Raw genomic sequence first — 14324 nt, forward strand, 5'->3', positions numbered from 1 at the left:
TGTATTAGATGGAGAAACAGATCAGAACCCTAGCCCTTTTGTGGGAGATGTCCAATTGCAGGCATTCATTTATTTTGGTGTTAATCAAATAAAGTGGCTTAAAGCCTATAACTTCTTTTAAAGACAGGAAAATGGATTAGACTTATGGGTGAGAGGAGAACCTAGAGACCCACAACAATTATGGAATAAACATAGGAGCCTAATGAGAACTAAGGGAGTGATCAAAGCATTGGGACCTATCCACACAACAGTCATACGACAAGGGATAGAATACTTCTTTACCATCAAAGACCTTGTCATAGCAACAGCCAAGTTTCGATACCAGACTTCTAATCCGAACATCCAAAATTGAGAACCATTCAATTATAAGAACTTTAAGCTAGTTGTTGACCGCCTGAGTCTCTATAGTGACCTCGTTTTGAGAGAAGGACCATCTTGGTTAGGCTGTAGATTCAGAAGTCCAATTATTTAACACCCTGCACCAGCATATCAAGCCTTATATGAAATTCCTGAAGGATAGATAGGACATTTCTTTGAATTCCTAGCTAGCAATCATGGTTGTAGACCACCTCATGAGATCCCTTCTCCAGCCTGTTCCTTCACTGCCTTGCATGTCAATTACAATGTTTTCATGAGGGCATGAAAAAGGGTAAGCAGGGGGGTCAAAATGTCAAGCAGTAGAAATGGTCTTTTTCACCTCTATTTACCCTACATTAATTATCAATCTAGGAACAATTTATTATCTCAAAGAGTGTACTCAGTTTGAGGCGGTCATTTGTCAGAGTAATGCTAGTAGTATAGTGCTTTAAATACATGAGTAAACAGATGCTTGGAATAAAATCTACTTACAAAAGAGAAACTTAAGACTCAAATCATGCACTCAGAAAGCTACAACAATTTATCAGTCAAGGGTATAGTAATGGTAACTCTTCCCTTTGTAAATTGATGCAATTAAAAAGAAATCAAGGGAAAGATCATGAATCTGGGAACTGGACAACATATGTCAATGTTCACTACAGTTTCAGATCGTCCTGCGCACCAAAGCAATGATAATTCAAACGATAGGAAATGGAACAATGACTAATATTATTAACAGGATTGAACAGCAAAACCTTATCCTATAGAAATGAATGAAGAAATAAATGTATCCTACAGGAATTGAGTAACAATATTTACTTTAGAAATGATTTGAACAGCAAACGGAATTAGGACAGCAAACTAACGAAAATGAAATATGGAACAACAACTTAAATCAAATGTAAATGTACAACAAACCAGATCAAATATTACAGACAACACTTTGATATTGAAAGGAACAGTAATCTGAGCTTTGATACAACAAGTATGAATCACAGTTATAAAGAAACAACAATTGTGATCACGATGGAACAACAATCTCAAATGAACATCAATCATGTATAAGAGTAAATCATAGATAAATACAGTAATACCGATTTATGAATATACAACATTGTTACTTTGTAATCGAACAACAATGGCAATCTGTAAGGAACAACAATGTTATATGATAATATCAATTGTTAAAGGAACAACGATGTGATATAAAGTTAGAATGGATAGCATAACATTCCTGTTGCAGAGAATAACATTACTTATTCAAGTAGAAACGAAATATAACAGAACCGATATGTAAAATAGTAAGGAACATCAGATTACTGAACAGAGCGAATAGAAGAAATCAAACCACACACGAATCGGAAATAATGGTACAGGAGCAAGTGTTCCACTAGGGCTGGGCCCTTAGCCTCCAGGGACACACTGCCTAAGATTACCCTAGAATCAAAGATGGAACAATAACCAAATTTTATATATTACGCATCAAAACAGAGTTACAGCAATCGCTCTTAGACAAAGTCGATGATCGAAGTTCCAATTACAACAGTGAATTTCATAAAACAACAATAGTCCATCCTTTGGGCTAGCAATGATGCCTCTTCTTACAGCAGTCGAGCGGAGATATCAATGATACAGAGAATCGTTAAGATAACGATCCCTCAGGATCAAAGGATACTGAGGGATTCACCAAACTGTTAGCTCTCAGTTATCTTCTTGTCCTCTTGCGCCGATTTAGTATCTCCTTTTCCTTTTCCTGGCTAATACGCTCTAATTTGGATTTCCTCGTTTGAATGTGGTTCCCTGTCAAAGGGACAACAGTTGACTTTGGCTTGTCTTTTCCTTTGGGATGGAAATCTTCCATTTTCTCCTTTTTCTGCATAGGAAAAGGGTAAGTATTAGTCATTTTACATTGCATACAAATCTTCTATGTTCTATCATAATCTTTCACCAAATCCTTATTTCATAACGTAAAGAATTTATGAATACAAGGAAAAGATGACAAAATGAGTGGTAATTACATAAATTCTATAGTGCTCAACACACATCGAGAATCAATAATAAGTTCTCTAACTCTTAAAGGATAACCTCACTTTGGCACAAAATATAATGAAACAATAGGCAGATCAACATCGCAGCGAAATAAGTTTTGATGTAGGTGACTCGGTATTTCTACGGCTACAACCATATAAACAAATGTTGCTCAAGCAAGGTAGGAAGAATAATAAATTATCACCAAAGTATTATGGTCCGTACAAAGTGTTGCAAAATATTGGTACTATGGCATACAAATTGGAGCTTCCTACAACTTCTCGAGTGCACCTAGTTTTTCACGTTTCATGCTTAAAGAAGGTTATAGGTGACAAGCTCTTAGTTCAAACAATATTGCCAGAACTTGACAAAGAAGAAAAAATCATATTGAAACTTAAAGCTGTCATAGAAACAAGAACTCGACAACTACGAAATCAATCAATTTCAGAGTATCTCATCAAGTGGAAGAACTTACCCGTTGAAGATTCCACATGGGAGGATGATAATTTTATATAGAAGCATCCATAACTAATCAAGCATTGAGGACAACACTTTTCTGAAGGAGAGGGGCATGTTAGGTCACTATAACACTAGTGTATTCCCTTATTATTATTATCATTGTATCCTCTTATTGTTATTGTTGTGCTCATGTTGTCCCCATATTGTTATTATTGTGCCACATAGAAGCCCGCTATTGTTATTGTTGTGCCCTTACATTATTATTTTTATGCCGACTTTGACTATATTGTGACCCCTTAGACTTCTATATATAGAAAGGAGATCTTGTCATTTGTATCATCCAAGAATTGTTCATTTGTGTAATGTAAAGGAGATTGCCCCCTTTAAAGAGGTTGATTTTGAAGTCGTTGATCTATCTTTTCTTCTATCTTATGAGTTGGTTGGATAACATATCTTGTACTAACTTTGGCATTTTACAGATCATCTCTTGTTGTAAGAATATGGGGTATTTTACGTTTTAATAGAAAAAATCAAATACCATTTGTTTAATGGAATTGAAAATATGGGAAATTTATGTTTTTTTAATTTTTATTTATTTTTTGAAACAAATGTCACAATTTAGGTAGGGTAAATAGCAAATTTAAGTACTTCAACAATTCAGAATTTAAAGAATCTAAAAAATAAAATTCAAAAAAATAAAAAATCACTTTAATAAAATAATTTAGAACTTAAAAAAATCTATGAAAAATATTTTTTTGGCTGGGTCAAAGTAGTTTGAATGGAAAATCAATTCCTATGCCCCTTCTATGACATGGACTAATAAAAAAAAGTTTTGAGGTAGAAGATGTGGCTATTTAAATATATTTAGCTATTTATATCAAACCTTTAATGGAATGAACAAGAAAGTAAATTTTGTTTCCAGATTTTTATGAATGGAATTTGTAGATTACAAGTTTAGAAGGTCTTCCAAAGTGTTCAATTTAAAAAAGAATTTATCTTCAAAACATAAAATTAGAAAACAAAGAAAATATCTCAAATAAATATAGGAAATACCAGACAAAAGAAGGAAAAATAGATAAGTTTGTACAAAATCTTAAAAATCTAAGAAAAAGGACAAAATTTTCCAATAATGAAAAATCCAAGATAGAGAAAATTAAAAAGAGTCAACTTGTACAAAATCCTAAAAATAAAAAATAAAAATAGAAAAATAATAATAATAATAATCCTAATAAATAATAAAATAAAAATAAAATAACAAATAATTAAAATATCTAATAAATTAAATAATAATAAAAATATTTGATAAATTAAATAATAATAATCAAATTTGATTCAATAAAATATTTCATGAAAACCACATGTCATATAATAATATATAGATTTTAAAAATAATATAATAATTAAAATTATCACATACTAATTAATAAATTTAAATAACGCCTTGTTTTTTTCAAATACATGTCCTTTTACATATCCAAGATAGCTCTAAAATTATAACTCTAGAACTACACTTTGATTCTCATACATAGGATAGGGCTCCCAATAACCTTTCATTTCTGTGATAAAGTAGTCTAATGGAATCATATTTGCTTTTAAAAAAAAAAAAATGACGTTTTTATTTGATCACAACTCTAGTGGATCAATTGAGCCAAAATTTTCATTTTACATCAAAAAATTTGAAACAAAAATAACATCTATATATCTTGGTGATGGCCAATTGCAACATTTAGTGTGGAATTCACATTCCAACCCATGACTATGTTCGTGATTTCTCGTTGGCAGGTGTGGCTCTTGCTTTAAACGAAAGTAAAGAAATTCCTTCTGCGCTGCTGTGTAGCCTAGTAGCTTTATACGAGGTATTAGCCAAGTCCATGGAAAATTCACCTTCATTGACATGATTAAAATTTATCCCCCTGGGCAGACCTTGAAACTCATGAGAAAGTTCTTACATGAACTGAAGATATATGAAACTACATGTGAAATGAACTCTTTTAGAAGATAAACTGGCAGGCTGGTAGAGCCAGAATTAAACAAGATGTTTCACCAAAAAAGTTGACTTTTATTTTCTGTAATGTAATGACATCTCTTACAGCTGGGGTGAAGAAGAACTGCATAAAAACCACGGAAAGTAATTTTCAATTTTAAAAATGATGTATATGATATAAAAATAACAAAAGAAATACAAAGATCTTAATATCTATATGATGCAGAGAAAAAACACAAAAACTAACCTTCCTGTACATTTTTTATTGGAGATGTGGATGGGTTCTGAACAATAAAATTGATCATGCAGATACAGTATCTCCTGCACATTTTCTACATTTATCAGACGTACATTGATGTTGGGAACAATAAAGTTATATATACATAAATTTCAAAAGCATTGGATTCAAAAATACATAGACCTAATTATACTCGTTCGGTTCAGCTATACAAATCCAACTGTTACCTTATCACAAATCTTCAAAATGTTGAAGAACTTTCATAAGCATTGTCACTGGTGGTGCTTTTATTAGCTGCCAGGGTCCACATATCTGATTGGAATTTCGGATCTTTATCGGTTCCCAAAAGAGTGTTTAGTGTGTTTTGCAATGTGTTTACAATATTTGTCATATTAGGCCGTTCTGAGGGAGATTCTCTTGTGCAAAGCAAACCCACACTTATGAGTTGACTAATGCAATTGAGTTTTTTATCTTCTTCATTGTTGTTCATGTCAGTTCTCTTTAATAGATTCTTATCCACCACTTTCTCAACTTCATGTGGAAAATTGCTATTCACCCAATTTTGCAAGTTCATTCCATCCACAAGCATGTTGTGAGTGGGTTTCTTTCGGGTCAACATCTCCAATAACACTATTCCATAACTATAAACATCCCCTTTTGGGGTAACAAGTCCACCCAATCCATATTCTGCGTTTAATTTCACAACCAAATAAAGATTCAGATTCAAAGTTTCTGATAGAATAAAAAACTCATGAAAATGCTTAATATGATATCAACAATCTAGTTAAAATTATACCTGGAGGAATGTAGCCTGCAGATCCTTTGAGTGCATGTGTGGAAGTGAATGCTGAAATGCTAGAACCTGCAAAACATATGGTAGCAATGCCAAAGTCTATCAAATATGCTGTCATATCATCACCGAGAAGCACATTACTAGGTTTTAGATCGCAATGAGTCACTTGCACAAAACAATGGTGATGAAGATATGCCAAACCTTGTGCAATATCTATTGCTATAATTAGCCTTTGAATCAAACTCAAGCCACTAGTTTCTTGTTCACCATTACTATTTGGATATAACCACTTTTCTAGGCTTCCATTTTCCATGAGCGGAAATATCAAAGCCTTGGAGTGAAGGTCTGAATAAGAAGTTATGGCCTTTATTAGATTTCGATGGCGTACTCTTCTCAAAACATTGCACTCTCTGTAAAAACTCTTGTTTGCCTCTTCATTTTCCAAATTGAAAAGTTTCACAACCACCCGCGTACCATCATTTAGAACTCCTTTATACACTTTCCCAAAAGTACCAACTCCTAACAAATTGGCATCACTAAATTCTTTTGTTGCTCTCATAAGCTCTTCATATGAGACTCTTTGGGGATGCACTTCTAAGGATTTCACGGCTGGTGTCCTGCGTGATCTCCATAAGATTCCAAAAAACAAACATAATATAACAAGCATTGTAACTCCTGCAATAGGTATGACAACTCTTTTCAGATGTGAATGGCTTTTATGTCTGCTAGAAAAGCAACGTGGCAATTTGACCCAACTTCCACATAGACGAATGTTTCCTATAAAAGCTGTGGCATTGAGACTTTTAAAAACTCCATCTTTAGGGACCTCGCCTTATAGCTTGTTATAAGAAAAATTCAAGTGCCGGAGCATTTTGAGCTTTTCCAATGACATGGGTATTCCACCAGTGAAATTGTTGGATGATAAATCCATGTCTTGAAGATTTTGAAGCCCACCAAGTGAAACTGGAATTGGGCATTCAAGTGCATTGTAAGAGAGATTCAAGTATTTGAGTTCTATGCAGCTTCCAAGTGTGCTTGAAATGTTGCCAGTTAACATATTAGTAGAAACATCTATAGCTTGAACCATAGTCATCTTGTTTAATGTGGAAGGTAGAGGGCCCTCTAATAAATTGTTTGAAAGGTTGAAATAGAAAGCTAAATTTGGAAGACCTGCCACTTCCGAAGGTATTGTTGGAATTTAATTCCAACTGCAACAATGAACAACTTGAAAGGAATTTGATTAGCAGTAAATACTCCAGGCCGTTTGATGCCGCAAAGTCACCTTTGATATTTTTGCACATAAATGTGCATTAAACTCATAGAATTGATTTCCCCTGCAGACAGCCGACTTTTTTTTTATATAAGCATTACCGCCTTGCTGCATTAAATACAGAGATAGGCGTTAAAAGATATTTTGTAATATTTTACTGTTTAAATCAGATATGTTTCAGCATATAAATACATCACACAGCAGTTCTGTTTTAAGGTTAGCTGAAGAATGATACAGTGTAGCTGAAGAATCATACAGAGCAGCTGAAGAATGATACAAAGCAGAGGAGAGCACGCAGCAGCGTGAAGATAAATTCTTCCAGAATATTGAAACGCACAGCAGGAGTAGACGTAACAACGTAGCAGATAGCAGAAAAAGAAAAATGCACAACAGTGCAGATATTTTGAATGTAATTTGTTTTATGGTTGTTTGCTGAGAGAGAGGGACGAACCTGTAACACTTAGTTTATTTTTAATAAATACAAGTTATTTTTCCTGTTGTTGTTACACCGTCACCGTTGTTGTTACACCAGTTCCACCGTTGCTGCAACACCAAGCTACGTTGCTGCAACACCGTTTCCAGTAAATGTTTTTCAGCTTTCTGTAAAAAACAGAGTGTCAAAAACAGAGCATTTTTTTTGTTTAGATAATCTTCGGCAAAATCACATAACCAATACATTAATGTGATAATTGAAAAAAGATTGGTTATGCGATTTTACCGAAGATTATCTAAACAATGTTATGGATCACAGAAGTCTTAATTCCTTAAACATTTTTTTTTGTCTGTCTGTTTTGAAATTATCACAAATTTCCAACATGGTATCGGAGCCGGTCTAGGCACTCAATGAGTCAAAAATAGAGTTTGTTTTTCACTGTAGGAGCTGTAAGAAGCTTGTTGAGCAGATTTTTTTCCAACAGAGAAAGTTTTTGCTTGTTTTCATTATACAGTCAGTATCTCTTCTTTACCAATACAGGTTAAGATGGCAGATGTTGGAACAGGTTTGACAAATTCTCAACTGCCACAGTTTAATGGGAAAAATCACAGTTATTGGTCCATAACAATGAAAGCATTGTTTGCTTCTCAAGGACTATGGGAGCTGGTTGAAACTGGCTATGTTGAACTTGCAGATGCAACAACACTGGTTTCTTTGACAGTAGCAGAAAGAGACCAGTTGAAGGGCGACAGAAAGAAGGATGCCAAAGCCTCTTTTTCCTCTTCCAATCAGTACATGAAAGTGTTTTTCCGCGGATTGCTGCAGCAACAAAATCTAAGGAGGCATGGGATATTCTCAAAACTGCCTATCAAGGCATAGAGAAGGTGAAAACTGCAAAGTTGCAGATGTTGAGGAGAGACTTTGAAAATCTCAGCATGAAGGAATCTGATACAATAGATTCATTCTTCACTCACATTATTGGCTTAATAACCCAGATAAGATCTCATGGTTAGATTCTTGAAGATGGAAGGATTGTAGAGAAAATCTTGAGACGTTTACCCTCAAGGTTTGAATCTATTGTGGTAGCAATAGAAGAAACAAAAGATCTCTCACAGTTCACGGTAGATGAGCTGAGTGCTTCACTTTTGTCTCATGAACACAGACTAAGTAGAGGAACAGATTCCTCATTTAAGCAAGCGTTCAAGACTCAGATGTCTTTTGGCCAAAGAAGAGGTCGAGGCAGAGCAAATAACAGAGGTCCTGGAAGAAGCCAAAACAGAGACAGAAATTATGTTGCTAGCACAAACGGAAGGAGCTGCAATTAGAACCAAGCTGAAGGTTCAAGCAAAAAACAAGCTCATGGACAAAGGTATGACAAATCCCAAGTCCATTGTCATTATTGTAAGAAATATGGGCACTACGCCAACGGATGTAGGAAAAAACAAAATGACATGAATAATAGGCAGAATGCTAATTTTGCAAATGAAGAAGATAAGAACCCAAAGAACGTGTTGTTAACATGTAACATAGCACAATACAAACAAGAAGATTTTTGGTTCTTAGACTTAGGTTGTAGTAATCACATTACTGGAAATATTGCAATGTTTGCCAATCTGGATGAAAATGTGAAATCTGAGGTAACAACAGGGACTGATGATAAGATAACTGTCAAGGGTAAGGGTAGAGTCAGTATTCGAGCAAAAAATGGAGAACAGATGATTGTGCCAGAGGTATACTATGTACCTGGTCTGAAATGTAATCTTTTGAGCATTGGACAGCTCATAGACAAAGGTTACAACGTGTTCTTCAAAGATGATTTGTGTACTATCAGAGACATACCTCCAAGTAAGAAGATCATTGCATAGGTGTAGATGACCAGCAATAGAATGTTTCCTCTCAAACTCAGGGCAGATTTGAAGGAAGGCAGAACTATTGCGGCTGTAACACAAGAAGTCTTTCAGGAACAAGTGAAAGATGTGAATTGGTTGTGGCATTTGAGATTTGGACATCTCAATTTCGGAGGCCTGAATCTGCTGCACAGAAAGGGAATGGTAAAGGGATTGTCGTTGATTGAGAAACCGGACAGCCTTTGTGAAGGCTGCATCTTGGGCAAGCTACACAAAGAAAGCTTTCCAGCAGGAAACAGTATAAGGGCAAAAGCACCCTTGGAAATTTTTCACTCTGATGTGTGCGGACCGATGCAAATACCATCATTTGCCGGAAATAAATATGTTTTAACCTTCATTGATGATTACACCAGAAAAACATAGGTGTACATGCTAAAACAAAAGAGTGAAGTGTTTGAGAAATTCCGCCACTTCAAAACTCTTGTTGAAAAGCAGTGTGGGCATTATATCAAAGTGCTCAGAACAGATAGAGGAGGAGAGTACATCTCCCAAGACTTTCTATGTTTTTTCAGAGAGAATGGCATACAAAAGCAGTTTACCGCAAGGTATACACCTCAGCAAAACGGTGTTGCTGAAAGAAATAATAGGACCATTCTTGACATGGTCAGAAGTATGCTGAAGGCAAAACACTTGCCGCATGAGTATTGGGTAGAAGCTGTTACTTGCGCAGTTTACATCTTGAATAGATGCCCAACTAAAGCTGTCATGAACAGAATACCAGAAGAGGCATGGAGTGGTCAAAAACAAACTGTCACTCACATGAGAGTATTCGGTTGTGTAGCATATGCACATGTACCGGATCAGCTAAGGCAAAAGCTTGATAGTAAGGGGGAGAAGTGTGTCTTTATTGGCTATTGTGATGAGTCAAAAGCATACAAACTCTATAATCCATCCACCAAGAAGTTAATAGTAAGTAGAGATGTGCAGTTCATTGAAGATGAAGCTTGGGATGGAAGCTTAGAAAAAACAATGAATGTGAAGACAATTGTGTCTCATGAAGAAGAAGAGAAAGGGACAGCAGCAAATAATCCTTCCTTGGTGGCTCCTCCTCCACCACAGCAAGTACAACAAACCACACCACAAGCTGGAATTCGAATAGCCTTAAGAAGTCAAGGAAGTGCTTCTCCAAGCACACCACAAGGATCAGAAATACCCTCAAGTTCGGATGGAACTCCAAGCACACCAAGAAGACCAAGATTCAGAAATCTGAATGAGATTTATGAACAAGGAGATGTAAGTAACAATACCGGTTTGAATTCATTATTCGCTTTGTACTGTCATGTTGATGACCCAATTCATTTTGAAGATGTTGTAAATGAAGATAAATGAACTGAAGCAATGAATGAAGAAATTGGTGCAATTGAGAAGAGTAAAACATGGGAGTTAGTGGACCTCCCTGAAGGCAAGGATGCCATTGGAGTTAGGTGGGTCTATAAGACCAAAAGCAATGTTGAAGGTAAGATTGAGAGTCACAAAGCAAGACTTGTTGTGAAAGGCTACAAGCAGCAACAAGGCAAAGACTATGATGAAACCTTTGCACCAGTAGCAAGGATGGAAATAGTGAGAACAATGTTGTCTATTGCAGCACAACACAAATGGAAGATTTATCAGATGGATGTTAAATCTGCATTCCTGAATGAAGTATTAAAAGAAGAGGTTTATGTTGATCAACCTCTGGGCTATGGAGTTGAAGGCCAAAAGCATAAAGTTTATAATCTGAAGAAGGCTCTTTATGGGTTGAAGCAAGCTCCAAGAGCATGGTATAGCAGAATTGATGCTTATCTGACTGAGAATGGGTTTGATAAGTGTGATGGTGAACCCACACTCTACATAAAATAGAATGACAGTAAGATTATTATTGTTGTTTTATATGTAGATGATCTGATTTTTACTAGCAATGATGCTTCTTTCATTGCTGATTTTAAAGAAGTCATGAAAAGTGATTTTGAAATGACTGACTTGGGCTTCTTAAGATATTTTCTTGGAATTAAAGTAGACCAAAGTGAAAATGGTGTTTTCATTTTTCAAGATAAATATGTAGAAGCAGTGTTGAAGAGATTTAACATGCAGAACAGCAAAGTAGCTGTGACTCCAACTGTAGTGGGGTTGAAATTGACCAAAGAAGACAACAGCAAATATTTTGATCCAAAACTGTACAAGAGCATAGTTGGCAGCCTTATGTACTTGACTACAACTAGGCCGTACATTATGCACGTTGTGAGTTTAATTTCCAGATTTATGGAAAGACCGAAAGAGACTCATTGGTAGGCAGCCAAGAGGATTCTAAGGTATGTGAATGGAACGAAGGGGTTTGGTATTTTATACTCCTCTTCTGAAAGTTTCATGTTGACAGGTTACACTGACAGTGATTGGGCTGAAAGTGTTGATGATAGGAAAAGCACATCGGGATATGTGTTTCATATGGGATTGGGAGCCATCTCATGGGCTTCCAAGAAGCAACCAATTTTGTCTTTGTCAACAACAGAGGCAGAGTATGTGGTAGCAACAGCAGTTGCATGCCAAGCAGTATGGCTGAGAAGAGTTCTCAGAGATTTGTGTTATGAACAAGAAAATGGCACAACCATTTACTGTGACAATAGCTCAGTAATAGCATTGTCTAAAAACTCTATTTTTCATAAAAGAACAAAGCACATAGACACCAAATTTCACTTCATACGTGAATTGGTTAACAATGGTGAGATTGTTTTGCAGCACTGCAGAACAGAGGATCAGCTAGCTGACATCTTGACAAAACCATTAGCAAAGAAAGGTTTTGATCATTTCAGGAAATGTCTAGGCATAGAAAATTTTAGGGGCGAATGTTCGCCCTTTGGCGAAATTAAGGGGTTTTAAGTTTTTAGTGGGCGAATATTTTGTATCATAGTACATTTTTACAAATCACCTCAAATAGCCCACCTTATTTTAAGGGAGAGGGTAAAAAAGGTAAATTTAGCCCTTGAAATTAGGAGTTAAAACCTTCCATTCGCCCATTTTCAAGAATAGATTTTATTTAAGTGAATCCATTCGCCCATTTTCAAGAATAGGTTTTATTTAAGTGAATCCTATGGGCCAAATACCATATTTATAAAATAGGTATAGTAAATTAATAAAAATATAAATAAATGAGAGATATGGTAAATAAATAAAACGTTTTTTATATTTACTCCATAAGTCACCTTATATACATGCAAGGGTGTAAATAAATAAAAATATAAGTAAAGTGGAGGTATGGTAAATAAATAAAACGTCTTTTTATACTTACTCAAAATGTATGGTAAATAAATAAAAATATAAATAAACTAGACGTATGGTAAATAAATAAAACCTCTTTTTATATTTAGTCCATAACCCTCATTCTATTTATGAAGGCTCAAGAAAGAGGTTTTATTTAAGTGAATCCTATGGGCCAAATACCATATTTGTAAAAGAGGTATGGTAAATTAATAAAAATATAAATAAACGAGAGGTATGGTAAACAAATAAAACATTTTTTTATATTTACTCCATAAGCCACCTTATATTTATGAACACTCAAAAAATGCGTTATATTTAGGTGAAACCTATGGGCAAAATACTATGGGACAAATACCATGGACTAGATTGTTATTAATACCATGCAAAAATACATTATTAACCCTAATATTAGTATTAATAAAAATAAAAATAGCACATGGTATCGACCCATGGTATTCACCAAAATGGCACATGGTATTGACCCATGGTATTCACCTCAAATGTAGCCTATTTAAATGGGGGAATTAAACCAACATAGATCCATCTTTACTCTAGATCTACTAACCCCCGAGAGGTATCAAATATCGTGATATGAAAACTAGCATAGAGTGAAAAATATTTGATCCCTCTCGGAGTGGATCAAGAATAAAAATGGATGTTGTAATTTAATGTATGTTAAACATTTTAGCTTGGTTAAAAAAAAAATAAAAAAAAAATCAACTATTAATTTTATTATTTTTTGTAAATTATTAATAGTAATTTTTAAGCTCCAGGTTTATGATAACCCATGGTATTGACCCATGGTAATACCAAGATCTCGCCATGCCTGGTGAGAGATTCGCCAAGAAATTATATATACATATTATATTATTGATAAAATCGCCTTCCATTTTTCCTATATACCATGGAGATTCGCCCATTTATTATATATATAAATTTAGGGGGGGTTCTTAAAATTTTCCCTGTGTCTAGGTATGCAGCAGTTGAAATTAAGGGGGAGTGTTGGAATTTAATTCCAACTGCAACAATGAACAGCTGGACAGGAATTTGATTAGCAGTAAATACTCCAGGCTGTTTGATGCCGCAAAGTCGCCTTTGATATTTTTGCACATAAATGTGCATTAAACTCACAGAATTGATTTCCCCTGCAGACAGCCGACTTGTTTTTTGATAAAAGAATTACCGCCTTGCTGCATTAAATACAGAGATAGGCATTAGAAGATATTTTGTAATATTTTATTGTTTAAATCAGATATGTTTTAGCATATAAATACATCACACAGCAATTCTGTTTTAAGGTTAGCTGAAGAATGATACAGTGTAGCTGAAGAATCATACAGAGCAGCTGAAGAATGATACAGAGCAAAGGAGAGCACGCAGCAGCGTGAAGATAAATTCTTCCAGAATATTCAAATGCACAACAGTTCACAGCAGGAGTAGACGTAACAGCATAACAGATAGCAGAAAAAGAAAAATGCACAACAGTGCAGATATTTTGAATGTAATTTGTTTTATGGTTGTTTGCTGAGAGAGAGGGACGAACCTATAACACTTATTTTATTTTTAATAAATGCAAGTTATTTTTCTTGTTGCTGTTACACCGCCACCTTTGTTGTTACAC

General features: G+C 34.9%; 1 protein-coding gene across 2 annotated transcripts; it reads right to left on the bottom strand.

Annotated features, from left to right (window-relative positions):
- Positions 1-4378: 4378 nt before the first annotated feature.
- Positions 4379-6532, bottom strand: LOC149177112 (receptor kinase-like protein Xa21). Of its 2 annotated transcripts, none has more exons than XM_089423292.1 (4): positions 5863-6532; positions 5623-5753; positions 5076-5149; positions 4379-4952 (listed from the first exon to the last, which is right to left on the bottom strand). In XM_089423292.1, the coding sequence occupies exons 1-4, from the start codon at positions 6524-6526 to the stop codon at positions 4931-4933; spliced, it is 891 nt and encodes a 296-aa protein (XP_089279418.1). In that variant the 5' UTR covers positions 6527-6532; the 3' UTR covers positions 4379-4930. The 2 variants fall into 2 exon arrangements, 1 of the variants encoding a protein (XP_089279418.1); XR_016258730.1 differs by having other exon boundaries at positions 4391-4952; positions 5294-5753.
- Positions 6533-14324: the final 7792 nt, after the last annotated feature.

The sequence above is a fragment of the Pinus tabuliformis genome, chromosome 4_1 (genome assembly GCF_031772625.1).
Source record: "Pinus tabuliformis cultivar Carrire ecotype Pingquan chromosome 4_1, CPIR1, whole genome shotgun sequence".
In the NCBI taxonomy this organism is placed as follows: domain Eukaryota; kingdom Viridiplantae; phylum Streptophyta; class Pinopsida; order Pinales; family Pinaceae; genus Pinus; species Pinus tabuliformis.

Excerpts from the sequence above, each read along its gene's own strand:
- LOC149177112 (XM_089423292.1), bottom strand. The coding sequence starts at position 6,526 with ATGCTTGTTATATTATGTTTGTTTTTTGGAATCTTATGGAGATCACGC. Across the intron at positions 5,754-5,862 it reads TGCAGGCTACATTCCTCCAG|AATATGGATTGGGTGGACTT; the intron begins GTATAATTTTAA and ends AATTAAACGCAG. Across the intron at positions 5,150-5,622 it reads GAATGAACTTGCAAAATTGG|GAGATACTGTATCTGCATGA; the intron begins GTGAATAGCAAT and ends GAAAATGTGCAG.